The 26,072-nt window shown below is 47.7% G+C and overlaps 8 protein-coding genes across 8 annotated transcripts; 2 read left to right on the top strand and 6 right to left on the bottom strand.

The window, feature by feature from the left end:
• Positions 1 to 116: 116 nt before the first annotated feature.
• On the bottom strand, positions 117 to 1,089 carry LOC131288271 (regulator of microtubule dynamics protein 1-like). The gene is made up of 3 exons (XM_058317391.1): positions 962 to 1,089; positions 344 to 897; positions 117 to 283 (listed from the first exon to the last, which is right to left on the bottom strand). Exons 1-3 carry the CDS (start codon positions 1,043 to 1,045, stop codon positions 226 to 228), a joined length of 696 nt encoding a protein of 231 aa, XP_058173374.1. The 5' UTR covers positions 1,046 to 1,089; the 3' UTR covers positions 117 to 225.
• A 2,115-nt stretch (positions 1,090 to 3,204) lies between these two features.
• On the bottom strand, positions 3,205 to 3,973 carry LOC131288724 (regulator of microtubule dynamics protein 1-like). Its single transcript, XM_058317897.1, has 2 exons — positions 3,887 to 3,973; positions 3,205 to 3,807 (listed from the first exon to the last, which is right to left on the bottom strand). Exons 1-2 carry the CDS (start codon positions 3,971 to 3,973, stop codon positions 3,205 to 3,207), a joined length of 690 nt encoding a protein of 229 aa, XP_058173880.1.
• A 657-nt stretch (positions 3,974 to 4,630) lies between these two features.
• LOC131287759 (regulator of microtubule dynamics protein 1-like) lies at positions 4,631 to 6,133 on the bottom strand. Its single transcript, XM_058316843.1, has 3 exons — positions 5,754 to 6,133; positions 5,396 to 5,617; positions 4,631 to 5,321 (listed from the first exon to the last, which is right to left on the bottom strand). Exons 1-3 carry the CDS (start codon positions 5,922 to 5,924, stop codon positions 4,725 to 4,727), a joined length of 990 nt encoding a protein of 329 aa, XP_058172826.1. The 5' UTR covers positions 5,925 to 6,133; the 3' UTR covers positions 4,631 to 4,724.
• Positions 6,134 to 6,447: 314 nt separating this feature from the next.
• Positions 6,448 to 11,072, bottom strand: LOC131285903 (uncharacterized). Its single transcript, XM_058314757.1, has 6 exons — positions 10,825 to 11,072; positions 9,778 to 10,091; positions 8,855 to 8,913; positions 8,657 to 8,780; positions 6,632 to 8,585; positions 6,448 to 6,571 (listed from the first exon to the last, which is right to left on the bottom strand). Exons 1-6 carry the CDS (start codon positions 11,070 to 11,072, stop codon positions 6,448 to 6,450), a joined length of 2,823 nt encoding a protein of 940 aa, XP_058170740.1.
• A 1,036-nt stretch (positions 11,073 to 12,108) lies between these two features.
• Positions 12,109 to 15,819, bottom strand: LOC131285902 (ubiquitin-protein ligase E3A). Its single transcript, XM_058314756.1, has 5 exons — positions 15,334 to 15,819; positions 14,289 to 15,270; positions 13,321 to 14,217; positions 12,780 to 13,245; positions 12,109 to 12,705 (listed from the first exon to the last, which is right to left on the bottom strand). Exons 1-5 carry the CDS (start codon positions 15,798 to 15,800, stop codon positions 12,509 to 12,511), a joined length of 3,009 nt encoding a protein of 1,002 aa, XP_058170739.1. The 5' UTR covers positions 15,801 to 15,819; the 3' UTR covers positions 12,109 to 12,508.
• Positions 15,820 to 16,566: 747 nt separating this feature from the next.
• LOC131286703 (F-box only protein 42) lies at positions 16,567 to 19,005 on the bottom strand. Its single transcript, XM_058315691.1, has 2 exons — positions 18,775 to 19,005; positions 16,567 to 18,708 (listed from the first exon to the last, which is right to left on the bottom strand). The coding sequence occupies exons 1-2, from the start codon at positions 18,896 to 18,898 to the stop codon at positions 16,877 to 16,879; spliced, it is 1,956 nt and encodes a 651-aa protein (XP_058171674.1). The 5' UTR covers positions 18,899 to 19,005; the 3' UTR covers positions 16,567 to 16,876.
• Positions 19,006 to 19,334: 329 nt separating this feature from the next.
• LOC131287981 (enhancer of yellow 2 transcription factor) lies at positions 19,335 to 19,922 on the top strand. Its single transcript, XM_058317076.1, has 2 exons — positions 19,335 to 19,479; positions 19,575 to 19,922. Exons 1-2 carry the CDS (start codon positions 19,427 to 19,429, stop codon positions 19,867 to 19,869), a joined length of 348 nt encoding a protein of 115 aa, XP_058173059.1. The 5' UTR covers positions 19,335 to 19,426; the 3' UTR covers positions 19,870 to 19,922.
• Positions 19,923 to 20,369: 447 nt separating this feature from the next.
• Positions 20,370 to 26,036, top strand: LOC131289452 (eIF-2-alpha kinase GCN2). Its single transcript, XM_058318719.1, has 6 exons — positions 20,370 to 20,575; positions 20,682 to 20,839; positions 20,915 to 23,205; positions 23,316 to 24,200; positions 24,268 to 24,889; positions 24,956 to 26,036. The coding sequence occupies exons 1-6, from the start codon at positions 20,519 to 20,521 to the stop codon at positions 25,929 to 25,931; spliced, it is 4,989 nt and encodes a 1,662-aa protein (XP_058174702.1). The 5' UTR covers positions 20,370 to 20,518; the 3' UTR covers positions 25,932 to 26,036.
• The last annotated feature ends 36 nt before the right edge of the window (positions 26,037 to 26,072 follow it).

Genomic DNA, 26,072 nt, shown 5'->3' with positions numbered 1-26,072 from the left:
ATGGCATTCCCATTAGCGATTATGCTATCATACTTTCGTGTGAGTTCACCTTTTATTTTTATTGTCTTATCTTCCAAGTACTTGAACGGGCAGTGAGTTTTTAACGCCACGTGCGTCCCGCACGAAAGAGCCTTCAGTAACAGATCCGTTTTCGGGTAATGCCTGTGCCCCGTGGTGCGATAAGGAGCGTGATTGAGATTTTACCGCACATGCCACATCCCTCATCTACAGCTTCTTAAGCAATGCCTTTGCCGTTTTCTGTGCCTCTCGATCGTCGGCAGTGCTAAAAACGGAGATAAATATTTACACGAGATTTTCAACGACTGGAACCACTCATACTTACTGTGGTGCTGTCTGGTTGGCTGCTAGTTCAAGAAAGTGTCGTGCTTTGGTGCCATTCTTCAACGCAATGTACGTCTCGCCCAGCATTAGATGGTTCAGAGGAAAAAAGTTTGGGGCCACATTTTCAGCCTTCTCGAAACACTGCAGCGCATCCTCGAACGTTGCTTCCGGCACGTCAATTGTGAAGGTGTGAATCATCTTTTTCTGGAACCAAGGCAAACTGGCCAGCTTGTGGTAGAACCGCCCCAGTACAAACCATGCAAAAGGATCCTGTGCATCCAACTCTGTGGCTTTCTTGAGGTGCTTCAGAATCGTGCTGAGCTGCAGGACACGCTCCTTTAAACCATCTATGCCGGACTTTTCTGCCAGAAATATTGCGTAGTATTTGTGTGCGGCCGAACGCTCCGGTGCCAGCTCGAATGCCTTTTTGGAGTAATCGAATCCTTCGAAAATAAGGGCTTCTAGCTGTTTCGATTTGCTTGCATCGTCGACGAACTCCCTCGATAATGAATATATCACACGACACAACCGCCACAAAATTTCGTAGCTTCGATCCTGCCGAGACAAAAAACAAATAAATCCAGTTGACCTAGTCACCAACGGACCAGTTTTCTCTTACCGTTTGCTTCAGCAGTAGATCGTACGATTCGCGAAATTTGTACGCATCGAACAGCTGATCAGATTGTTTGAGAACGTCCTCCATGATGGCAACAACCGGCTTTGCCAAAACTACTGCACCGAACGCTTCCTCATCGGCTACTGCCGGGCGCAGAACTTGTTTCACCATCTGGCACCGCAGCTTCACACGTCATCCGCTTGGAGTAGGAAGCACCACATCGTCCCTTCTCCCCCCCAGACAATCGATCTCCCTTCCATGCCGCTTCCTCATCGCACGCGATCGTTCTTCCGCCACACGCCGTCATCGTCACACTCTTATCTGTTGAAATTGTGTGGCGATGTTGCTGCTACTCGCTCTACCAAATGTGCACATACAATGCCCCATGACATGACGAAGCGAGTTTCATAGATACCAATCGTCGCGCTATTGGTACCGGTTTTTCGTTTCCTATATTCATAACAAAAACTAAAGTGAATCATGCGACTAACTGCACCCAAAGGGAATTTTCGTATGCACAAATGTTTATTTCTTCCTTCCCTTATCTTACCGTAGATCGATAACAGATAAAACCTCCCGTTCTACCGTATAGCCTTTTCACCTTCAAAAGGCAGGTTTTGCCAAGGTACCGTTTAACCTTCAGGTCTACGACCAAAAATACCTACGTTAACATACGACCGCCTACCCGGGTAGGCCATACGTCTTGTATGGGAGTTTGCATTTTGCTGTGCTTCAAAGCTAATATGTTTTGTTCTAGATGCCGTAGTGAGTTGAAATTTTCAGTGATGATACTTAAGAATGTTTTCTAACGCATCCCATTAAAATAATAATATTAAAAATTCAATGAGTAAGTATTTTTTCATTTAAATATATTTTTCCCCATAGATCTACAATCGCTAACTCTGTAAACCATACATTTTCAATAAGTAATTGTGTTTGTTTATACTTCTTAAGTTTCTGGTGAAGTAACTTCTAGGTGCCTTTAAACATTTTTGCTTATAAAGTGAAATTTTAAAGATTTAGAAATATTTTTCTATTAAATTTTACGTTTTGGAAATGTTCATGTTCCTCAGTAAATTCAGTGGCATATCTGGAGGAAATTCTTGATTATACATTGTTACATCTGATATTTAAGCCTTAACATTTTAAAACTTAGCTCATATACATAAATTCGATCGTTTTATTTCAAATAATAACAGTTTCTTTTGTATTTAATTCAACCCGTTGCATCATGATTTTCTTGCAATTAATAAATTATTATTTTGTGTAACAAATGATGAAAGTTCACCTAGAATGCTTTCGATGCCACTGTGTGGTCCAAAATGTAGCATAATTTGCATATTTGTAGATCGTCTTCGAGTTTATCTCATTACTTATTGCTCGAGGAGTTCGAGGAGTAAAACAGTCTTTCATAGTGTGTCTTAGATAAATTATTATTGTTTTCAATATAAATATAAAAAGAAAAACCCGAGGGGCACCTCCTTTCACCTACTGGTGGTTTGTCTTGATACAGAAAAATAAAAACTCTCGTACAAAACGTATGACTTACCCGGGTAGGCGGTTGTAGATTTAAGGGGTATAAATGGAAAAATGGTGTAAAAAAATACTTAGAATAAAAATAAAAAGTCGGTTTTCGGCAGAATGATAGAAAACATGTTGCTTGAGGCATTCCAGGAATTTCGAGTCGATATAACTGTTCAATTCGAAGTAATTGCAAAATAAAAGGGCAAAACTTACCCAGGTAGGCGGTTGTAGATCTGAAGGTTAACCATTTGTCGCCTCAAACTGGTGTTTAACGTTGCACTCGCGACCAGTTGCATTTATACTTCCTATCCCGTTATTTGAACCTCTTGTTAATGCTACCACCACCACAACCATGGGGGACTGAACCCGATAATACATGATCCGAATTGAAACGTTAACTCACATGATAAGGTGCGTTGATAAACGGTTTAAGCCGTCCTACCTCATTTTCTCAAGTGACACGCAACCCCGCAACCCAGGTTTAAACTAATTTTCCTTAACCTATGTTTTCGCTAATTCACCATTGCAAAAGTTTCCTAAACAAACGCTTAATTGGGCCTAAACTTTTGACTTGCGGTAAAACCCCCTTCTACCGGAGGTTTGTGGTAACTTAATGACTTGATTGGGAAATCAAAAAAAAAAGTATCGATATCAAGGTACGTCACCACTCGACGATGGCTAGCGGACGGAAAGCACGCTCCAAAGACGGTCTGGCGTGCCTTCTAGAGTTTCTTCAGCAGTTCGGTGGCCTCTTCACGGCAAATGCGATCGTCCTCGCAGCGCACCTCGACGGCGGCGGCACGCTCGAGCCACGGTTTCGCCTCGGCCGATTGCTTCAACGCCAGGTGCGACTTGCCCAAATACAGCAGGTTCAGCGCGTAGAAGTTGGGCTTGATGCTTTCGGCCTTTGCAAAACACTCGAGCGCCTCGGCGTACGATGCGGTCGGCGGATTCGGTGCAACGGAATTGATCAGCTTGCGCGTGATCCAGTTCACCTCGGAGAGCTTATAGTTGAACTGGCCGAGCATATGCCAAATGCCCGGGTCGCTATCGCCGTTCAAACTGACCGCCCGTTGGAAGTGTTTCTGCACATTCTCCAGCTGCTTGATGCGCTCCGTGACGCCATCGAGCGAGCTTTTCTCGGACAGAATCGCACCGTACCACTTGTTGGCGCCAAAATTGTCACCATCTTTTTCGAGGGCTACCCCGGCGTGCTCGAACGCTTGCCGCACGAGAGCCTCCTTCTCGTCGCTGACGGATGATTGCTTCGATAGGAAGAACACGGTTCTGGCTAGCCGCCATTTCACTTCGCAGCTTTCTTGGTCCTAAAACACAGACACAAAACAAATATACCGGAAATGCCAAACAATTCTAAGAAAAAACCACGTGGATCGCATCAATTACCGATAATTTTTGTATCATATCCAGTGAGTCCTGATATTCACAGTTCTCGAACATCTCATCCAATAGTTTCAATTCCTCGGCGGACATTTTCACGGCCAACGTTTATCGATTTTTGGGGTCAACAAAGGTGTCACGAACACGCAGGGTCTTCTAGCACGCCACCTACCGTAAACACTGCGTCGTTTGGAGCAAGTCAGTTCAGAACGGTTAACTGGAAAGTACTGACGATGGAGTCCCACTAGTCACAGTTAGTCGGTCCACAAAACAGAAAAAAATGTGCCACCTTTACCTTTGTGCAATGGTCGCGCGCCAATCGCGGTGTTACCCACGAACACATTGAGCCAACCCACATGTGGGGTGACAAGTTCATTTATACGCCCGGGAGGGGGTGCAATGGAGGGCGCAATATAAGCGACGAATATGGACCTCCGACCGTTTATCAGAAAACGCGGAATCAATCGCGGAACTTCGTATTTGTACACCCCGCGGGTAGCCGATGCACCTTTGCTTTGTTTGCGTGACGCTCAACGTTTAGGTGCATTCTACTACAGGCATAAGAAAGTACACAATCGTTTCCGTAAAATCTCTTCCTGTTGGCAGTTTAAAGTTATTAAGATCAAGTGTGTATTCATGAAAAATGTGAGTATTTTTTTAAAATAATAACATTTCACTTAGAAAATAGTAAAATCTTTCGTTTATACATATATCGGATTTAAAATCAACGAACACAAGGTCTTTGGAATGATTAATTGATTTTTATTATTTTCCTTCCATTAAATTGCACCCTCGAAAAAATACACACACTCACACACTTTACTCTCGCTGAAAATCTTATCAGTTACAGTTTCTTTAACAACTTGGTCGCCTCCTCCTTGCATTGCTTATCGTCTTCGTTCAGTACGGCCACGTTTGCCGCCAGTGTCATGAATTCCTTCGCCTTATCCGTCTGCTTCAACGCTTGATACGTTTTGGCCATCATCAGATGGTTCATGGAGTAAAAGTTCGGCTTGGTCGATTCGGCCTTTTCGAAGCATTCTAGTGCTTCTTCGTAGGTGCCAGTCGGTGGGGTCGCGAAGATGGTCGACACAATCTTACGCTGGTACCAGGGCAGATCGGCCAGTCCGTAGTAGAACTGCCCGAGAATGTACCAGCTGGTCGCATCGTTCGGATTAAGCTCGACCGCTCGCAGCATGTGCTTCTTGACCGTTTCTAGCTGCGTCACGCGCTCCTTGATGCCGTCCAGGCCGCTCTTGGCGTCCAGAAGGATGGAGTACCACTTGTGCGAAGCGAAATCGGAATCGTTCAGTTTCAGCGCCTCCTCCGAGTAACGGAACGCTTCACGGACAAGTTCTTCCTTGCGTGGGCTTGGGGTCGGCTTCGACAACGAGTAGGTTACACGGGCGAGACGCCATTTAATGTCGTAAGTTTCTTGTTCCTAAAAAAAATGAAAAATACATGAGTAACTAAGATAATGAAAACAAGTTGCCCTTGTATGTTTGTACAACTTACAGGATATTTCTGCAGCAAGTCGTACGCCTCCTGAAAGTTGTTCTCATCGAACAATTGGTCCGCATGCTGGATTGTCTCGCTAAGTGATTTAACAGCCTCTTCCGCCATTTTGTTCACCGCTGGGTCTTCCTTCTTATTCGATTTGGACGAAAACAGGGACCACGATGTCACGAACAGGAGTGGCCGAACAGTAAGAAGAGCTGCCGTTGATTGCCGTGGGCGCTATTGGTTGATTAAAGACAAGGCACACGATGCAATTAAGATGATTGTTCACTCAATAAGATCACCAGCAACACGTATTCCTCCTGGTTTATATGCACAATCTGCTGCACCTTCACAGAGTCGTTCGAAAGAATACCTTTTGTCTGTTGCCAGGAGCTTGTGGTGGTCTTCGAAGTCCGCGGAACTGTTTGAAGGAAGCAAGATTCTCCCGAAGCGCGAACTTCGTTAGTCGTAGCGTGTTGATTGCTAATCGGCCGTACCGTTGAATAATACTACCAGCACCTTTCGTTGCGTTCTGTACAATCATGACTCGCTTTTGACACTTTGGACTCTGGAGAAAACAACACAACACTACACACAGCTGATTGTGACGGTTGACCGACGATTGAACACGAGAAAGAGAAGAGGAGCAGCAATTACACGTTGAGCGAGCAGTGGGCTCGGAAAGACCTTTGGTCGTTGCGTAAGTAAACACTAACTTCAAACGCTTATCCTCTTCCGCTATCGGATATCTACGAAAATATATCTCTGTGCTACGACGAAGATTCCTGTTGACTAATCCCTCAGCGAGGGGGTAATGCAGGTCATCGTTGTAAACATTACTTTTCTCTCTTTCGCTCCAACGGAATCATACATAAACAATTACAGTGTTTTTCCGTGTGCTTTGTAGTTTTCAACGGAAAATGCTGTACCCTTTCAAATTCCGACAGTGTTGCCAGAGGCGTTTTCATGGCATGATTTTCAATTCAAATCAACGGCTATGTTGATATCTTATTTTATTCTCAGCGTTTATAAAAAGATTTACATTTGTAAAAAGAAGTTGCCTATTTTTAACAAGACTGTGAAGAACGCAGCCGAACATGTTGGCCAGAGGAGATCAAAGCATTTTGTCGGCTAAGCCTCGGCGGTTTCAAAGATGTTTCTTTTTCCAAAGGTTCCGCGTGCTGTAACAAGCTGTAACATAGTGTGGAAGTTTAATTTTCTTTTACATTAGTTCTACAGCTCTATCATTACCTATTTTCCGAGTTATACTGTCGAAACTCCAGAATGCGTACTGGCAACGGATACGGTATACGATTGTAGTGACTGCAACGGAATCGTTTCGTGCCATCCTCACCGTGCCTGCAGCCGGTGGTATAACGGCGCAGTATCAACGGGGGAAGATCGATCGTTCCCTTTTGGACATCCATCCTGGCCAGCCGTATCTTTCGGCGGACGTAGTGGATGGTCATTTTCCACCATATACGAGCCCGTACAACCGAACCCGTCGATGACCGATCGTCCGAGAGGACGCTTAGATTGTTTTCGCTCCGATTGGCGTACTTTGGACACCACTCCCGGTACGCATCAAAGAACATAAACTTATGCTCTACGGACGAGATACGATGATGGTGGCCCCGCTTAAGCGATGCCTGTGTCGGCGTGTTCAAACGGCTGATAAGCGAATCCATATTACTTCCACGACGTTTAAGCCGCTTTTTACGATTCTGTAAGTCGAGTGCATCCTGTTCCTCCGATTTGCGATCGGACCGTTTCGAGACCTTCACGTTGAAGCGCGGCTCGTTGTTGGCGTCTCCGAAGATGCCGCGCAATTCGGCAATCTTGATGAGATACTTGGAATCCAGGCGGATCACCTCTTTGCGCTTTATAAGCGCCAGAAAGACGCCACTTTCCCGAAAGTCTAGGCAACCGTCCTTTTGAGGGCAAAAGTCCGGCAACTCGACCACCTCGAACTGATCCGTCGGAGGGACGTTGACTTCCTCTTCGGAATTTTTGCGTGTGCTCATGCTCTCACCATCGGGTCCCTCACGGTCGCCTTCAGACCCATCGGTTACGCCTTTGATGACTGGTCGCCCTCCGGTAGTATCGGACCTCCCGAGCAACCGGTTAACCAGAGTGTTGCCTGCCGCTTCCGCCAGTGCGGCCAATTCGCGTTCCTTCATGGCCTTGTAGTGCACTTCGAACGCTTTCTGATTGGTGTACTCGACCGCACGCTGCACCATGGTATCATTTTCCGTGTCTACGACCGAGTGTGTCTGGTAGAGAATGAACTGCACCTGCGGTCGGGACATGGCCAGTTTTAGCGTTTCCCGCTGCTCCTCTAGTAGCTTCGCCACCCGACGTCGACTGTCGTCCGTCATTTCCGATTCGGAGAGCATCTCCAGCATGGAAAGATCACCTCCTCGGCTGCAAATCAGATCAATCGGATCACTAACCGCACTATACGAGCTGGGCGGGTTCGCCAGAATGCCCACTACTTTATCGAGCACCGGAGAACCGTGGGCAACCTCGGAGAAAGGCTCGGCGAACAGCTTCAAGTTGGTCACACCGAGGGAAAGCATATACTCTCGGTACTCCGCCAGCTTCGCACCACAACCAAAGGCAACAAAGTTCCGCACGCGGTTACAGTTCGCCAACAGCGACGCCAGATACGCCGTCGACCGGGGTGAGGCAATGTGCGTCTGTACCACATCACCCTGCACCTCGAAGTAATCCAGCAGATTCGAGAAGATCGTCGGTCCGATCGTGAACGAACGATCCTGTATGATGAACTTGTGGTCTCGAAAGATACGCGACTGGACGAAGCTCGTCCGATCTTCCGGGTAGATGAACATCACCTGCGGACACAATCGGTCCCATTTGTACCGGTTGATGGCAAGCGGAATGTAGCCGGACTTTTCGCGCTGATTGATCCGATTCAGTAGGCTCTGGAAGTTTCCCGTCGTGGGCTGCTCGATCAACTCAAATCCGAGCTCCTTCAACACCTCGTTAGCTTCCTGCTTCGTCCTAATGCGGAACGTGTTAATCCAGCCGGCAATGATGGGGTTGGACACTACGATGGCAACCTTGTCGTCCTGCAGATGCAACGGCAACAGACACTGCATATTGTACGCACTGTTCTGTATCCGGATGCGTGTCAAAGCGGCGGCAATTTTAATACTGTTCAACTCCAGGCACCTTTCGATTTCTACAAGCAACGACAAAGAGACAGCTATTAATTGCCAGAGTTTCTTACCCCTCACCACCACTCTCACTGACCGAGTAGATTGGCCTCGTGGAATAGTTGATCCTTCTGGGGGACAGTTTCCGGTTCGCGTTTGACAAACTTCCGCAGGTACATGTCGTAAAGCAGTAACCAAACGCGAGTCGTTTCGTGGATAAGCTGTTAGAGAGTAAAAGAGTCTTCCTTATAGCGTTAACCTTGAGAAACCCAATCCTCTACTATCAACCACTTACCGCCGGGTAGCTTTCGTAGAAGCCAACGTTTTTCAATGCCTGTTGAAGCACCATTTTAACTGCAAAGAAAGCCCAATGAGAATGCTATAGCACACAACACCCTCCGTCTAAGACGCTTTGCTTGAAGCAGCAGAAGGCATACGGGGGGACATTTTACTAGCTTCAGTTTAGCAGGGGGCCATAAATCATACTCCAGGGTTTTTATTTTATTGCTTTCCAATAAACTTCTCCAATCAGTCGTCAGTTCGATTGATTTTCCTCGAAGCGCGTAATGCAACGGGTTCGTATAGGTCAGGATGACAATTTCAAACAGTCGATTTCCTGCGAGGACAGGAAAATGGTGGTTCATGGTGCAATGAAAAGCGAAGCGGCGAAAATATGATAACGAAATTACTTCCAGACACGAGATGTTTTCGTTCAAGGATTCACTGGTCCGTCTTCTTTGAAGAAACATTCACCCATTCCCTTCGTCTACAGCAAACACAAACATGCAAAGCAGGAACGCAATGCCGGGGCACAAGCGGAAAATGGCCGCACGGACCGTTTTGCGTGACATCTTTATAGCCACTGCCACGAGGTGCCAATGTAAAGAATTGTTGACGAAAGCTGGTTATTTCTGTTGGGTGTTTATCAACTTCTTTACGACTTCTACCGTCGACGCTCGCTGTGGCCACACCGTATAACCCAAAGGGTGTAATGAATCGGCTCGGTGGGGTTTCTGGTAACAACACATTGCTACACTCGTTTGATTTCACGCGTCGTTATCGAGCAATCTAGAAACTCGGAGAACTTGTTGCTACCTACCCAGGGGGTGGCCTATCGATCAAAAGGACTTCCATCGGAGATAGGATTGCATGCAGTATGGTGCAAGAAAGCCAGAAAGCAGCCAGAAGCAATCGAAGGTCTGATCTCAAAATACCTACACCGGTAGACATCATAAATCATGGAGTATACTTTCCGCATCTCATACTCATCATCGAACTGGACCGGAAGTGGTGGCTTGTGAAGTAACCTCCCGGCGCGAACGATGTCCTCCAGGCGCCACTGGTTGTAGGCGGCGATGTCGCAGAAGTCAATCGGATTATCCAGAAAGCACTGACGCCGCCGTCGCCGCAACGGTGTAGATCCATCGCCGGAAGCGGGTGAGGCGGCCATCGGTGAAACGACCTCATCGAAGGACCTGGCCTTCACCTCCCAGTAGGTATGGTCGACCTTCTCCAGGGAGCTTTTCAATTGACTAAAGGGAGAGAACCCAAAGTGGGGGGGGAAAAGGAACATGACACACATAAATACAGGCCGCACCAGGCGAACCAGGGATAACCTGGAGCCGTGAATAATGAAGTACTTATACTTTGTGAAAGGCAATTATTATATCGTGCGTGCGTGGCAAAGGTGTGCCGAATAGTGACAGTTCAAAAGCTGGGACGAACCCTTGCTGACCTGGATACTACTTAGTTCCAGCACTTCCGCGAACTCCCAGTCCCATCAAGGAGTACCCTCCCTGTACTGCAATGCGACTGTTTGGCATGAATGGAAAGTCCTTGCGGTTGTCGCAAAGATTGCGCCACTTGCTACTAGCACTCGGGTGCTCGCACTCTCTTTCTCTCTTTTCTGGTACTTCCTGAATGTAACGGTTTTTGAAGAATCAATCATCCCCTTGGAACATGCAAAGCGATGATTATTTATTTGACGAACCGCAAAACATCCTAGAGTAGACGAGCGAGAGAACGACGAAGCGGGAGTTCTCACCGTTGAGCTTATGTACTTGACATTATGATAACTACTACTTTCTTCAAGGAAATTGGCCTCTTGCATTGCGTGTAGCAGACGATTTCAATAAATAAGTGAGAAGGTTAAAAGCAGAAAGTGTGGCCATGATGACTACTGAAAATCTTTAAGTCCTTTTACACTCTACTAAAGGATTCTTCCATTTTGAATTTAAAACGACTTTTTGGATCAGTTTTACTTACATTCCTTTTTCTGCCGCTGCGTTGATTTTCTTCTGCTGCTCGAGCAACCGGAAGTACTGCTTCAGCTGCCATTCGAACTCGCTCGGTAGCTGCAACCGTACGCGATCGGTCGCCGCGATCGTGTGACCAAACGCGATGATTGGTTTCGCCCGGAACAACTCCTCCAGCACCAGTATTTCGCGCAGGATCTCCGGATAGACGGAGAATATATCCGCCCGGCTCACGTAGAACAGGTGATTGGATGCCATACCCGCGTCCGTGAGCTTTGCACGCTTTGTGTCACTAACTCCACGGGCACGTCTCGCTAGTACGACGATCCGGCGAATACTGACGATTCGGGCCAAACCGAATTCTACCCATTGCATTGGCAAACCCTCCGTTTGCCTACCTTCTCGGGTGCGCCCCGTCCCCCTTTTCCCGGCGACTGGTTTGCGCTGACACGCAAGCATCGTAAATATGTGTTGCGAGGAGTGCCACCGGGCGAATTCTTCGTTTCCGCAAGTTCCCCGAGATTTGAGGGAAATACCGAAGCAGCACGCTCTACCGAGGAGTGAAATGCACGTGGGCCCCTAGAGCTTCGGGAGTTCACTTGTTACTTGTGCACTTGTACTTAGCGGTATGTGGCCTAGTTTCGGTGACGACTTCAGAGGGGGGTAGTTATTTCCCTCCGAGGACAAGTCAAAGGAACTCTCCGAGTAAACAAGGTAGTATTTTTATTTCCACGTCGCATGGTGCATAGTGTACAAAACTATCCCTGCAAACTATTTGTATGGCATTAGTTGGCTACTTGGAGTAAAAAACAATGCATCGTAAAATATAACAAAAAAGCACACTCTGGAGATTCGACGACGGTGTCCTCGGTTGAGTGTCTATCCAAAGCAGAAAGGATAAAACAAATCTACACACAACTGGTGCGGTTTTGTGGCTAACACTCCCAGAGGTGGCTGATTGTTGGCCATTGAATCACACCCCACGAATAAAAAAAGAAGGAAAAAGTCCGCCACCGTACGAGGTGCATAAATTATGCTTGCCACTTGGCAGCCAACAAGCGGCGTGGCAACAACAAAGTTGGCACGCAAAGACAAAACTTTCGTAACTCGACTCTCCACCTCTCTCCACGCCGAGGAAATACTATTCTTCTAGGTGAAAAGCTAACAGAAAAGTTTCAACAACACTTTGGAGCGTATAATTTAGCAAAGTGAACGTCTTTTTGCGGTCGAACGTATCGTAGCGTTTTTATGGTAGTTCCTGAGTTGTAAGGATATTTACTTTTAAGTCGCACAGTCAAATTTAAAGAACTCACTTTATTAATTTTCCAGAATATCATACATAAGTTACAGTAGCTGCTTTTATTTATTACAATCAAAACAAAATCTATCATTATGAAATGTTAACGGGTTTTTAAATCACTGGTTTGTAACAAAAATGTGTGCTGTACGAAACTGAACTAAAGCTATTGAAACATTGCATGAAACAAAAATTTACTCTGTACAAAATCCAATCAGGAGATTGTTTTAAAAACGCCTATAAAATAAAATTGTTCACTTCCGCTTGTTGAGGTTGAGTACAATCGTAATGGATAATGTGGTCATGGTTAGTTCGCAAAGGATTCAGCAATCTTAAAAAACATCGCTGTCTGAGAGAGTCTGAGTGTGTGTGAACCTCCAGCCTAGCTAGACGCACATTACAGCATTCCGAAGCCCTTTGAGTAGGTGATTGCTTTAAGTAAGCGTTCCTCTAGTTTCTCCTTCGAGTCGTACTCAGGTAATAGCAGGACGTTGAAACAAGTGTGACTAGTCGGTAATCGGTCGCAGTCGGGACCGTTCCTGGCAATGACCAATTTTAGCCTGCTGAGACCCCCAACAGGAACACGATCGGAGCCTAGAGAAGAACCCAAGAGACAAAGGGACAATTAGTTTCATTAGAAAATTTTAATACTTGATTTGTCTTCTTACCCGTGGTGAACTGCAGTAGTTTTCGTTTGGTTTCCATCGACAAACCGTGCACGATCGTCCAGAAATCTTTGATTGTTTGCGATTCGACCGTAAAGCCTCCCTCGTACTCCGTCGACTTTTCGAGCTGATCGAAGTCGAACTCCTTGCTTCCGCACACGATCAGCTCCACCTCCTCCGGGCGGAACAGCAGATGGAGTGGACTTTCGTCCGTTACCATCTGGAACCCACGACGGAACGCTTTGAACTGCTTCTCGACGCTCTGGTTGAGCAAAAAGTCACTGTACAGCTCTACAAACTCCTGCTTGTTTTCCTGCGTAACGTAGATCTTGTCCCCATCCGGCTTCAGCTCGTGCTCGAGCGTGCTTCCAAACACGTCCTGGTAGCCAATTTTGAACGTTTGCATAAACACATCCTCCATGTCGTTTTCCGTGTATTCCAGCAACGACTTTAAACTGTTGTAGAGAACCTGAAAGAATTTGTAGAAGTAAAATCGGTTACAATGTGTTGCAAATGAAATAAGGAAATTATATTGGGAACTAACCGGATTGAGATCCTTCAGATCCGGGAATGATCCTCTCATCCCCATCAGCTTGCGATAAACGACCATTGGGAAGTTAACCGCCAGTATGATATTGTTATAGATTGCCAAACCCAGCACGATGCCGATCAGTGTAAATTGAGCCTCGTTTTCGAACGATATCGAATTGAACCACATCATGTTGGTGTCCTCGTTTGTCACGAACATACCGTAGTCCGGATTGAAAATCTCCTCGATAATGAGCTGAAAGAACTCCTTCGATACACCACCCTCGTCGATGCCCTGCTCTCCGGTGAACTCCACCACGAGCTGCTTCTTGAGATCCTTCGGGTTGGACATGGCAATGATTTCCAGCTCGACCAGCGCATCATCGATTATATGATCGCGTCGGATGCGCAGGTTCAAGAAGGGATTCACGGGATCATCGAGCAGGTACTGCCTCATGGCACTGATTCGCCGCTCGGACATCATCCGGATGCGCGAATCGTAGTACAGAGCGAGCGTTTTCGTGGTGGTCGTGAGGATAAAGGCGTGCTGCATGAAGCAAAAGTGCTTCGAAACGTCACCTCCCAGCAGTGGTGTTCCGCCGCTTTCGGCCGTTGTGATGCTCCGGTAGATCAAATAGTCGTGGTCCATCTCGATGCTATCACATAACAGCTCGTTGTAAAATTCTTCGTATGGCACCAGTGGTTTGCGGCAGTCGAGCGGATTTACATCAAGCAGCTGCGCGAGCGGATCCTCTAGCCTCTTGTGGCTCGTACGCCGATCTTCCTCACCTACCATCTCTTCGTCCTCAGGTACGAGCGAAAGGAAGGACGGCAGTGATGTATCCCGCAGATCCGTCTCTCGATATTGCTTCGGTTCCAGATCCCCCGCGAGAATATTTGCAAAGTAAATTAACTGTGAACGAATTAAATCGAAAATGAATTAACCGAATTTTTGCACCAGTTATGGAAAATCGTATGACTCACCTTCATAACCTTTGTTGCATTGCATACAACCTCATTTCCCTGTGCCGGTCCTTGTTGATAGGGGTTGAGTGAGAGCGTGGTGATGGTGATCAGCTGCTGAATCTGTTGCAACATTGGGTAAATACTGTCTGGACAGTGTTGCGCCCAAATGCTAGCAAGACGGCCCTGTGCCCACATGGGTAGATAAGTAACGGCAGCGCAAATCCGCGGGTACGTATCCTCCAGAAAATCTGCCGAAGCAATCAACATCGTTTCGAACGCAATCACAAACACCGATATGATCGGTTCAATCTGCTCCTGCGTGTCTTTCAGCGATACTCGTAAATCACGCGACAGGGACTCGCCGAGCAATTGCAGTGCATTGTTTATCGGCCCAACGATGTCCGGGCGAGCTGCGTGGACCATTTTCAGCGAACGTCTGAGTGCAGCCACATCGACGGAAGTGTAGGACATACCCAGGACGTCCTGCGCGCTATCCGGTGGTGCTTTACTGTCCTCGTCCTTATCGAGATCACCTTCGAGCGATCGAATATCTTCCTTCTTCATGTTGCGCAAATCCCCCGGAGGTGCCCTTGCCAACATCCTATCGATGCTTGACGTGGCCGAACTGAGCTGAAAACTCTTCGAGAGTAACTGGTGAGCGGAGAACACGGCACCCACCGTGCGGATGAGCAGCGAATCGGACCTGTGGCGCTTGCACCAATCGATAAGTTCATTCAGATTTTCCTCGCTTAGATGCTGGGCCCCTTGCGCTGATGTTATCGTCGTCGATAGTGCCGAATCAACGTTTCTACTAAGGCTATCGGCATTGGCATCCATGGTGCTATCGTGGAGCTGGTTAGTTGCCATTTTTCTTAAATTTCTACTACTGCTGCTGCTCTCCACTGGTTGATCGTAGGCTAACCTTTTTCTACTGTCACTATGGACATTGGACGTTTCCCCCTGGTCTCCTTCCTCCATAGGCGTTACATCAGCGAGGGAGCTATAAAATAATTCAATATGTAATTGCACGATTTCCATACACTTTGATGACTGTGCAACCTACCTATTATCAGCCACCTCCACGCGTTTCGTATTCATATTTTGTTTGTTCTCTTCCAAGTACGTACCGGATCGATCCAAACACGGACTTGACGGTGATGGGGTAGGTTTGCATTCCATCGACTGATGGACAGCTGCACTACTAGAGGAACTACCACTGGCCGCATGGTTTTCGCTGGGCTTCGACAATATTGGAGTTTTTTTTTCATCGCACAAAGGTGCTTCCTGCGAAAAAAGCTGTATCGCTCGCGCAGCAGCCGCGTTCGCCGTCATCCGGCTGACCTTTCCACTCGAGGCACAGTTCTTATTCGAGCACTGCTCATTTCCACAGCCCTCCATCAACTGATAAAAATATCGTTCTATCAGCTTTTTGGCCGAAGCGCGCTTCACTTCAAGTTCATCGTTCGAGGCAATAGTGCGATGATTTTTGTGCGAGCCAATTGCCCTGTTGTTATCTTTAGACCGCTCCATTACAGTTGTCTCTGATTCATCGATCCTGGAAAAATATTGAATAAAAGATAGAGGATCATTTTATCATTCAACAGAGTTGATGTGTCTTGTTTGAATACAACAATTGCTTAGTCACCTATGGCATGATCGTACATAGCATGCTTACATTTCCACAAAAAGTTTTACAGCCCAACCAATAAATACAAATAACAGATCACTAATTAAACACTATTTTGACTTGGGAAAGAGTAATCCAACATTTTTAAAAGCGATAACGGAAGATGAACAAATGATTCCAATGTACTAGATGTCAACAAAGAATTCTATGGAAGCTTCAGCAGATTTGCTAGTAGATTATTACCTTGACTCGTCGTTTGATGTCCGTGTCCACTCGTTGTAAGAGCTCATATAAGTTCGTTAAAGACAGAATCAATTACCCACATACAAGGGGGGGCTGGTTCTTTCCAATGACTTGCAAGACCCGATGTGTGGCATGTAATAAATTCAATATACTCGCCAGCTAAACACTGCACTATACACCTACAAAGAACACAGAACAACAGCTTGCTTTGTTGAGTAAATAGTAACCATCGAAGAAAAAGACTAACTGGTAGCTTACCTAAATCTTTTCTACGGAAGAATTCAGAGGAATAACTAATTGGTAGATTCAACTTATCAATGTTTATTTCATTTAAGATACGAGTAGACTTCGCGACGATCGAATTGTACCAATTTTGGGCATTTCGTGTCAAACAAACAATCGCGGTGTAATGGCAGCAGTGTTGCCATGAATGCAAATTTTACACGACGGACAATTTAAAATCATTACCAGTTTCACAGTTTTTTAAATGTTGTTTTGGTTATAGAAATAACTCGTAAATGCGGGTATAACGTTCACGGTGTATTTTTCATAATTTTTATTTACGGTGCTATAATTATTCCTGAAACAGAAGCTAGGCATTGCAGTCAAAACTGGGAAATACAAACGTTGCACCACAATGAACGGTCGCAGAACTTTCAATAGGAAATCCATCAATCCGAAATAGCGTCACCTCAACTTTGCCGATCGTTGTTGCACGAAATGTTTAAGTGAAATTTTAAACAACCGTCGTTGGAACAGTGAGAAGGTGCACGGAGTTAGACACGCATAGGTTCTCTGATTTGTTGTTCTTGTTGAGACCGCCAAACACAATCAGTTCTCCGTTGCCGCTCACCATGGTCGAAAATGTGTAGTGATCCGGAGCTCCTTCAATTAGGCCACTATTTTTCGGCTCGTGCCATTCGATAGACGGTTCCTCTCCACCGGTTGGTAACAGATTAGATACGTCGCACACGTAAATGGCTAGCCCATTGCGTTTGACGCGCTTGGGCGTTACGGGTTCGCGTTCCGTGGTGTTGGACGCACCGTGAGTTTTATTCTCATTCTGTCCTTGGTTGGAATCCTGGGTTCCTGTTACCTTTTGACGCTCGTCGGATGGTGACGGCACAGCATTTGGTTGCTGTTGCTGCTGCTGCTGCTGCTGTGGTTGTTGCTGTTCGGCTTCTTTGCGGCGCCGGATAGCCGACAACTTTTCCTCCAACAATCGTACTCGATCAGGCCGTACGCGAGAGCTGACGGATGGTGGAGGGTTTGTCGGAGGAACGCTGAAGGCGGCCATACTCATGTGATGTTGCTCCGGAGGTTGTTGATTGAACCGTTTCGGTAAATGGTCATCTTCTGATGATTGCCGAGCGAATGCACTTCGTATCGTGGGCAGAGGTCTCGCAGATATTCCCCCGCTATTTGGACTACTCGTTGGCCTTAAGCCCGACGGTCCTGGTTTGACCGAATCAGTGGGAGCGTTGCTTGGTGCCGAATATTTTGTTACATTTTCATTATTATTATTAGAACTGGACGGTCCCGGGAGCGCTGGGGCAGGAGTTGGAGCTGATGCTGCTGCCGGAGGGGGGGGAGGCAAGCTTGGGCTTTTGTTTTGACTATTACGTGGGATGTTCGGTTCCATTCGTGGCGGTGGAGGTGGAACAGCAGGTCCCATGGCAGCACGATTTCGATTTTGACCAGCCGGTGGCTGAAGTCCAGCGGGACGGCTTGGACGAATGATTTGAAAATCGTTGGGCGATGTTGGACCCAGCACAATTACCTTCGACCCTACGTTGCACGCCGGATAGCACCAATTGTGCGTGACGGTACCTCTTTTGTTTTTGATGTTCACCCTCTTCCAAACCCATGTATCATTTTGCATGTCTAACAGCCAAGCATCGTTGAAAACACGATTCACACCACCGGTTCCTCCCAGGACCAAAATGTGATCCTCCCCGATCGCCATCTGAAACTGCCCGTAGCGTGGTGGCGGCTTCAACACGGACACCGCTGGTTCCTTCCAGGTAAGATCGTCCAAATCAAGCACCCAAATATCGTTCGATGTGCTAAGACTTTCCATATTCTTCTGATAGCCGCCGAACAGAATCATCTTGTTATGGTGTACCGTGGCCGAATGGCCCGTCATTGGTGGTGGCCCGAAGGTTGGGTTGACAATGGTCCAACGGTTCTCCCCTATATTGTACATGTGCAGTTCGTCGATCAGTGTGCACATATGAAACGGGGTATACGCGTGCCTCCATCCGCCGTACAGTATAAGCAGATCATTATGGCATACCAGCGAGGCGCCTGCCTTCGGGGAGGGATACGTTCCCATCGATATCGGTCGAACCCATTCGCGCCGGGAAAGATCAAACTTCCACAGATCGTTGAAGGTAGTGTCGTACGATGAGGCACCACCAAATACGTACATCGAATGTCGATGTAGCGAACTGGCATGTGCGAAACGAGCCGCGATCTGGGGGGTAGATTCGTTCAAGATCTCTTTCCAGCAGAGGTTGAAGTCTATCAAACCCTTCTGCAAGGTGAATTTCTTCCGGGCCTTCACATCTACAAAGGATAATGCAAATCATGAAACGATGAACTTAAAAGCAAATAAGATTGTTTTCTACGTACTCTTCGCCAGCAGGTTCCATCGTTTGCAAACTGCAGCACACAATTCCAAGTCCTGGTAGGGCGGAAGCAAGTTGAACACAAACTCGAGTATTTCATTGGGCAAATCGTTAATGCTTGCGGTCATAGTGAACGCTGCTTAGTTTTTATCAATCTACTGTTTCAAACACTGATTTTACACTAGAAAAATGGTTTTTTAATTCAACAGACGCTCGTTATTACTACTTCCTTATTACTTTTTCTCCGCTTTGTTTTGTAGCTTTCCGAGCAAAACAGTGAAAAAGACAATTTGACAGCTAACATATGATAGGCAGGCCTGTGTCCGGTGAAAAAAGTTTACAAATAAACCGAATAAAATAACATCGTAATACTTCAATTTTGGTTGTTCTACTTTTATAATAAAACCAAAATAATTCAATGAATCAATCGATCAAAGCAATCTGTTTTCATGCGTTTGGTTTTTGTTAAATAAATTGTTAAATAAGATTGCTAGCAGAAGCAAAACTTCTGTTTGCCCCTAAATGTATGCGGTGACAATGATGCTGTCTTGCTGTTGATAAGACCAAAACAAATAACAAACTCCATTGCAAAACAATTCGCTTCTTCTGGGCAAAACTAAAAGTTTATTTTGCCAAATTGTTCCGATTAAAACAAAATGTACACCAAAAGTGTAGACCAGTTTAGTATATTACACGGAGATAGGGTGAAGTGAGTAATCGAGCTAAGCTGAAGGCGGTCAGACGAAGTCCTCAAAGAACGCAACTTAATCTTTGCTCCGATTGTTTCTTTGGTTGGAAAAATAGGCTTATGCACCTCGTCCGAATGCGTCTCAAGGAATGCGGATGGGATGAAGAGGTGAAACTCCTTTGCCGGAGGGCTGTGATGGAAGATGGCAACGAGAATGTAGATTCCGTGGTACAAAGAGTTACACCGACAGCAAGAACGCTTATCCCGGACGTGGTTAAAGAGGAGCTGCTGGTGAAAATCAAAATTTTGCTACAGGAGCAGAAAAGGAAAGACACCCATAGGAAAAAGGACGAATTCAAGAAGCGGGAGGATATGAAAAAGAAAGAGGATCCAAAAAAGATGTCGAAATAGAATGCTGCATGTAGTTGTACGTCCATACTCAATAAGATACATGACCCACGTAATAAAACTGATAAAAATATTATTATGTTCGGGTATTTGCAATTTAAACGTTGTATTCGGTGGTATGCATTTGTCTTGTGTGAGAATAACCTCGAATAATATAAATATTAGATTGAGTTATGGCGAATTAACGTTCAATGCTGGAGCCAAAAGATGCGAACCGGTGTTTGGGCAGTGTTCGCTCCTAGCAAATAATCTCTACACAAATTGGCGTCACCCGCTTGCATACATTTTTTCTTAACTCTATATCAGTCCGGCATGAGCTGTAAAGTATTTCATTTTATATTGGTAGCGAAAATATAATATAAAACGCATTTGTACATTGTCGTTCGTGCGTAGTATTGAAGCACATCTGTCAGTTTCTCGTATCGCGCCCGTCGAGCTGATGTAATAAACATACCGTTCGTGTCGGCAGTGTTTGTTGTTATTCCACACGCGAGACAACCTAAAAGGCGCTGCGCATTCAAAGACCCCTTTTCTATCTTAGAAATTTTGCTAGCAGCGGCAAAACGCATCTTCTACTGCGTGGTGGTTAGTTGCTCCCGTTGGCAACATGATCAGTGTGGCGTAGTTTATTGATTGTCGGCCGGGGTCCGCTATGGCGCAGAGGGAAACCTTTCGCGAGCGGCAGGAAAACGAACTAGAAGTGATAAAGGTAAAGGAGGAAGGTTGATCCGTGAATGAGGAGCACCGGTTTGTTGTTTCCATATGGAGTGGCTAATCAAGCGTCCGTGGTTTTTCTTGCCTTTTTCTTCCGGCAGTCTATTTTTCACGATGAAGTAGAAGATCTCCGTCCTAAAGAGGGAAAATGGAAACCGCTCGAATTGCAGCTGCACCTCACCCCACAGAAAGGTTCCGCCAAGAAAGCATACGTGAAGGCAAACTTGCACATAATCTGCAATCCTAAATATCCCAAGTAGTGAGTAGAAACGGGCTACTTTGTTACCAATCGCCTACCTCGATTGTATCTTACTTACCCGATCTGTTGTTGTAGCCCACCGAAGGTGGAATTGAAAAATGCCGTTGGACTTTCGGATAGTCTGGTGCGGGAGCTCACCGACCAGCTTCAGAGGCAGGCGGATGAGCTGAAGGGAGAAGTGATGATTTACGAGCTGGCCAACACGGTACAAACCTTCCTGCACCAGCACAACGTACCACCGAAGGGTAGCTTCTACGATGAAATGCTGGCCAACCAGCAGCAGCAAGCGCTTTTCCGCCAGAACACGCTGCAAGCGGAGGAGAACCTTAAACGACAGGCCATACAGGATGAGTTACAGCGACGAAAGAAGGAGCTAGCACGGACGAGGCGTGAATCGCGCCAGAGTCTGAACGACTCGAGTCCGCTGCACCGGCTGCACTCCAGCTCCTCCACCGAAAACAGTGATGGAGTCTTCTGTCTCGAACATCGACGTAGCGAGTTGCTTTACTTCCGTGACGGAAGGAAGGTCCTTAGAGGGGCCTGCTTGGGTCATTCCCAGCGTGGTTGCATCACGTACTCCGGGATCGATCAGCAAAGTGGTGAGCTTATTTATCTGACTGAATGGACCCTCCACTACGACGTCGAATCGTTGGAGATCAAGTTGATCCGGGGCCGAACAGTGGACACGGTTGTGACCGACATCGAGCGGTTAGTGGAAAGCCTAACGCCACTGCGACACAAACATCTGATCACCTACGAAGGAGTGCTGTGCCGGATAGGCAAGGAAGCGCTGACAGTTTTCGTGGCGCAAGAGTTCATCCTGGGCACGAGTTTGTTCAGTATTTCCGGTTCGCTCGGGTGGAGTGTGGAGGGAGCGAGTATGGTGGCCAAGGGTGCACTGGAAGCGCTAATCTACCTCCACAACAATGGTGTCTCACACGACAACCTCTCCGACTCGACCATGTTTATGGATAATGCCGGAATGGTGCGGGTCGCCGACTTCCGCCTCATACCATACATTCAGGAGCTGGGCGACGGTCAACAGCTGCATCAAACGGTACGCAGCCCCGATCTGCCAGCGCTGGGGAGTCTCATCGAAGCGCTGCTTGCGCCACACTCGGAGATGAAGGATTTCATAGAAAAATGTAAATCCGAGCGTACCATTTCAGCCACCGACCTACTCGATCATCCGTTCCTACGGACAATTCTGCTGCACACCGAACACCCAGGTGCCGTGGGGCAAATGACGACTGTAGGCGCGCAGAAAACTCATGCTTTAGAACGAACACATCAAAACGGAGCGCAACAACAACCGCCGAGTCCGTATATGCCACTGATAATGAACAACTCGCTCACGGCCGCCGGCAAGTCGCGCATCCAGATGGAGTTCGAAATCCTGTCCTACCTCGGCAAGGGTGCGTACGGCGATGTGCTAAAGGTGCGCAATATGCTCGATAACCGTGAGTACGCCATCAAGCGTATCCGGCTGCCGGCCCGCAGCAAACAATTCTACAAAAAGATGACTCGCGAAGTGGAACTACTATCGCGGTTGAACCACGAGAACGTTGTCCGCTACTACAACAGCTGGGTGGAAGCGATCAGTGCAGCGGAAATAGTACACGTCGACACGGTGGACGGAGGAGGAGGAGGGGGCGATATGGCCACATTGAGCAGTTGCGATTGGTCGGTGGGCGGTGGGGCGAGTATCCAGGGGAAACGACGACGTCCGGCGAACCGTGGCCAGAAGGCACGAGCACCGTTGATAAAGAAAGGTCTTGGCGACAATGGGGGGAATACCGATTGGATATTTGAAAACTTCATGCCCAATGATTCCAGCAGCGACGATGATGACGAAGATGACGAAGATGATGATGATGATGACTCAAACGATCTAGATGAAGAGGACGAGGAGGAGGATGAAAGTGGAGGTGGTGGAAGAAAAAACGCCAGCAATGAGGAGGAAAGTTCCGGTGGGATAGAGTTCGTCGGATCGAACGGTGAGGTGGCTTCGTACAGTAACTTCAACGATGGAACATCGGCTGCGGAAAACGGCGGTGCAAATGGAAAACCTACACCGGCGAGCGCACCGCCCGAGGTGCTCTACATGTACATTCAGATGGAGTTCTGTGAGAAGAGTACACTTCGGACGGCGATCGATGCCGACCTGTACCAGGACGTCGATCGCGTGTGGCGCCTATTTCGGGAGATTGTGGAGGGGCTCAGTCACATCCATCAGCAGGGTATGATCCATCGGGACTTGAAGCCGGTCAACATCTTCCTCGATTCACGCGATCAGGTAAAGATCGGTGATTTCGGGCTCGCGACAACCAGCATCTTGGCGTTACAGAACCAGAGTCAACCGAATGGTGCGTATATAAACGGGGGGGAAGAAGAGAAAAACTGAAAGAAGAGAAAGAGATTTCTGAAAAAATTCTAATCTTTGGGTGTGTTTGTGTGTGTTTTTTTTTTCTCTCAGGACCCTCAGGACAACTCGTCCAACTGGCAATCGGAAATCAGAAGGCGGTTGGAAAATCGTCCGACATGGGATGCTCGCTAACGGGAAAGGTAGGGACGGCCCTGTACGTCGCACCGGAACTAACGGGGAACGCATCCCGCTCCACCTACAACCAGAAAGTCGATCTCTACTCGCTCGGTATAATTCTGTTCGAGATGAGTTCGCCTCCGCTGAGCACCGGCATGGAGCGGGTAAAAACGTTGATGGATCTTCGGTGCGATCCGGTTCGGCTGCCCGAGTCGCTGCTGGTCGACGGGCGCTACTCCAGGTTGGTGCAGGTGATCCGTTGGTTGCTGAACCACGATCCTCACAAACGTCCGACGGCGGAAGAGCTGCTCTCCTCCGAGCTGGTTCCACGTACGCGCCTCGAGGCGGAAGAAATTCAGGACGTCGTGCGGCACATTCTATCCAACCCGCAGTCACGCCATTACAAGCATCTGATCGCGCGATGCTTCGCCCAGGAAAGCGATCCCATCTGTGAGCTGAGCTATCACTTCGATATGGTTCCGATGGTACCGATCCTGCCGCGGTTTGATTACGTGAAGGAAAAGGTGATTGCGCTCTTCCGGAAGCATGGTGCGATCGAGGTCGTAACACCACTGTTGACACCGTACACGAAGCACCACGCACCCCGTTCCAATACCGTGAAGCTGATGACACACTCGGGCAGTGTCGTGACACTACCGGACGATTTGCGGCTACCGTTTTTGCGCCATGTTGCGCTGAACGGCATCCGAAACATTCGCCGGTACTCGGTGGGACGTGTGTACCGGGAGAAGAAGGTTTTCAACTTCCACCCGAAGCAGGTTTACGAGTGTGCGTTCGATATTGTCACCCCGAGTAGAGGTAGGTAGCACGGAACACGAGTACCGCCATTCAAGAGTCATTGATTTCATATTTGAACTATTTTTAGGGTATCTCATCACGGACGCGGAATTGCTCACCATCGCCATGGACGTCATGAAGGAGCTCAATCTGCACCAGAATCGTAACGTATTTTTCCGACTCAACCACATCGGCCTGCTGCGGGCAGTGCTCATCCACTGCAACGTCCCGGTGGACAAGTACCGCGAGCTGTTCGAGATTGTGGCCGAGTTTTTGGACGAAAAGATCTCCAAGTTTCAGCTCTGTTCGTTGATCAACGCGCAACTCGGTGGGGGAGGTGCATCCAACGGCGGTGGTGGGGGATCGACCAAAGTCAACGTTGGTTACTTGTGTGACGCGCTGCAGCTGGAGCTGTCGTCGGTGGGGCAACTGGCTGGAAGCATACTTAAGACGATCATACGTGGCAAGGGAGAAGCTGCCAGCCTGGCGAAGGTCGCCGTTCGGGAGCTGGAAACGGTGGTTACGCTGGCCCAAAACATGGGTGTCCAATGTCCGCTGAACGTGTGTCCGGGATTGCCGGTAAACTACGAGCGTGCGAAGACGGGCGGAATCGTTTGGCAGCTGCTGGGAGAGTTGAAACCGAAGCGAAAGAACCCGCTCACGACGATCGCCGTCGGAGGTCGTTACGATGGAAAACTGCTTGAATTCCAGTAAGTTAAGCTATTGATTCGATTGAACCGATTAACTCATGTGTTTTTGTCTCTCCCCTGCATCAGGAAATCCGGTATAAACAATGGCCTGCAGGTGCCCAAGGTGGAGCTGAGTGGGGCAGGGTTTTCCTTCCTGCTGGATAAGCTTGTGAACGCGATCGCTCCGACGGCCGGTTACGAACCGGTGCAGGTAATGATCTGTGTCACCGGCTCTCGGCCGCAGCTGAAAGAGGTCGCCCACATCCTGCGCCCACTTTGGTCGAACGGTATCAAGACGGCGGTGGTCGAAACGAGTGCCGCCACCGTCGATGACCTCGGGAAGGAAGCCGGTGCAAACGTGGTCGTACTGCTGGGCGATGGAGGCGAGTTGCGTGTACGATCGTGGGATAACGATCGCTTCCAGGAACGGCACGTCACACGGCCCGACCTGATTGCCTACGTGATGCGCACCTTCCGTAGGCCGGACGCGGCCCCGGATGAGGTTATTTCGCAAGCGCTTCAAAATGTCACCCTCGGGTCCGCCTCGTCCGTTTCTTCGTTCTCGACCTCGTTCACAACGTCGGCCTCTTCATCCTCGGTGAAGCTGAGCTCCACCACCGGAGCGGCCAACGTGTCCCAGTCCGGAAACGGCACGCCACCGATCGATCTGGTGTTTCTCACCAACGAAAAGGTTAACCCGAATAAAAAGCGCCGCTTTGAGCACCAGGTCGAGCACAAGCTGTCACCCGTGCTGTCCAAGTTTCACCGCAAGGAAAAGGTGACGCTCATCGTGGTGGACCTACCCAGTTCGCCACTCCGCGGGCTCGTCGGCCTGATCGATCCGCTCGAGTGTGGATTCCAAGAGGAGGACGACGATGCAACGGCCGGATCGACGAACGAGCGGATCGAGCTGCAAAACCTTTGCGACCGCTATCCGAAGTACAGACGGCAGCTGAAGGAAATCTACAGCGAGATTGTCGATCTGTTCAGCCAGGACAAACGAACCACACCGATCGTCGGTGTGTACAGTGTGGTCGACACTTTCTGTCGGCTGATTTTGTAAACTCATTTGATATGTGCCCTCCTGCCCTCTCGAACATACGATGTGCAGTTTTATATTTATAATTATGTCGCTTTAAACAAATGTGCATGTGCATAAAATGTTATTATTATAAAAGAAAAAAAAGGAAAAACATTTTTAAAA

This window comes from Anopheles ziemanni, chromosome 3, assembly GCF_943734765.1.
Source record: "Anopheles ziemanni chromosome 3, idAnoZiCoDA_A2_x.2, whole genome shotgun sequence".
Lineage (NCBI taxonomy): Eukaryota > Metazoa > Arthropoda > Insecta > Diptera > Culicidae > Anopheles > Anopheles ziemanni.
This window is presented reverse-complemented; position numbering and strand designations above follow the sequence as displayed.

Coding starts and splice junctions, on each gene's coding strand:
- LOC131288271 (XM_058317391.1), bottom strand. CDS start 1,045: ATGGAGGACGTTCTCAAACAATCTGATCAGCTGTTCGATGCGTACAAA. Junction 898..961: donor ATCTACTGCTGAAGCAAACG/GTAAGAGAAAAC, acceptor TTGTCTCGGCAG/GATCGAAGCTACGAAATTTT. Junction 284..343: donor GCCAACCAGACAGCACCACA/GTAAGTATGAGT, acceptor CTCCGTTTTTAG/CACTGCCGACGATCGAGAGG.
- LOC131287759 (XM_058316843.1), bottom strand. CDS start 5,924: ATGATTGTACAGAACGCAACGAAAGGTGCTGGTAGTATTATTCAACGG. Junction 5,618..5,753: donor CTCCTGGCAACAGACAAAAG/GTATTCTTTCGA, acceptor ATCAACCAATAG/CGCCCACGGCAATCAACGGC. Junction 5,322..5,395: donor ACTTGCTGCAGAAATATCCT/GTAAGTTGTACA, acceptor CATTTTTTTTAG/GAACAAGAAACTTACGACAT.
- LOC131285903 (XM_058314757.1), bottom strand. CDS start 11,072: ATGGCATCCAATCACCTGTTCTACGTGAGCCGGGCGGATATATTCTCC. Junction 8,781..8,854: donor TCTACGAAAGCTACCCGGCG/GTAAGTGGTTGA, acceptor ACTCTCTAACAG/CTTATCCACGAAACGACTCG. Junction 8,586..8,656: donor CCACGAGGCCAATCTACTCG/GTCAGTGAGAGT, acceptor CGTTGCTTGTAG/AAATCGAAAGGTGCCTGGAG.
- LOC131288724 (XM_058317897.1), bottom strand. CDS start 3,973: ATGTCCGCCGAGGAATTGAAACTATTGGATGAGATGTTCGAGAACTGT. Junction 3,808..3,886: donor ATATGATACAAAAATTATCG/GTAATTGATGCG, acceptor TCTGTGTTTTAG/GACCAAGAAAGCTGCGAAGT.
- LOC131285902 (XM_058314756.1), bottom strand. CDS start 15,800: ATGGAGCGGTCTAAAGATAACAACAGGGCAATTGGCTCGCACAAAAAT. Junction 15,271..15,333: donor GTGGAGGTGGCTGATAATAG/GTAGGTTGCACA, acceptor ATTATTTTATAG/CTCCCTCGCTGATGTAACGC. Junction 13,246..13,320: donor ATCTGAAGGATCTCAATCCG/GTTAGTTCCCAA, acceptor AAATTCTTTCAG/GTTCTCTACAACAGTTTAAA.
- LOC131286703 (XM_058315691.1), bottom strand. CDS start 18,898: ATGACCGCAAGCATTAACGATTTGCCCAATGAAATACTCGAGTTTGTG. Junction 18,709..18,774: donor ATGGAACCTGCTGGCGAAGA/GTACGTAGAAAA, acceptor TATCCTTTGTAG/ATGTGAAGGCCCGGAAGAAA.
- LOC131289452 (XM_058318719.1), top strand. CDS start 20,519: ATGGCGCAGAGGGAAACCTTTCGCGAGCGGCAGGAAAACGAACTAGAA. Junction 20,576..20,681: donor ACGAACTAGAAGTGATAAAG/GTAAAGGAGGAA, acceptor TTCTTCCGGCAG/TCTATTTTTCACGATGAAGT. Junction 20,840..20,914: donor AATCCTAAATATCCCAAGTA/GTGAGTAGAAAC, acceptor CTGTTGTTGTAG/CCCACCGAAGGTGGAATTGA.
- LOC131287981 (XM_058317076.1), top strand. CDS start 19,427: ATGTACACCAAAAGTGTAGACCAGTTTAGTATATTACACGGAGATAGG. Junction 19,480..19,574: donor TTACACGGAGATAGGGTGAA/GTGAGTAATCGA, acceptor TTGGAAAAATAG/GCTTATGCACCTCGTCCGAA.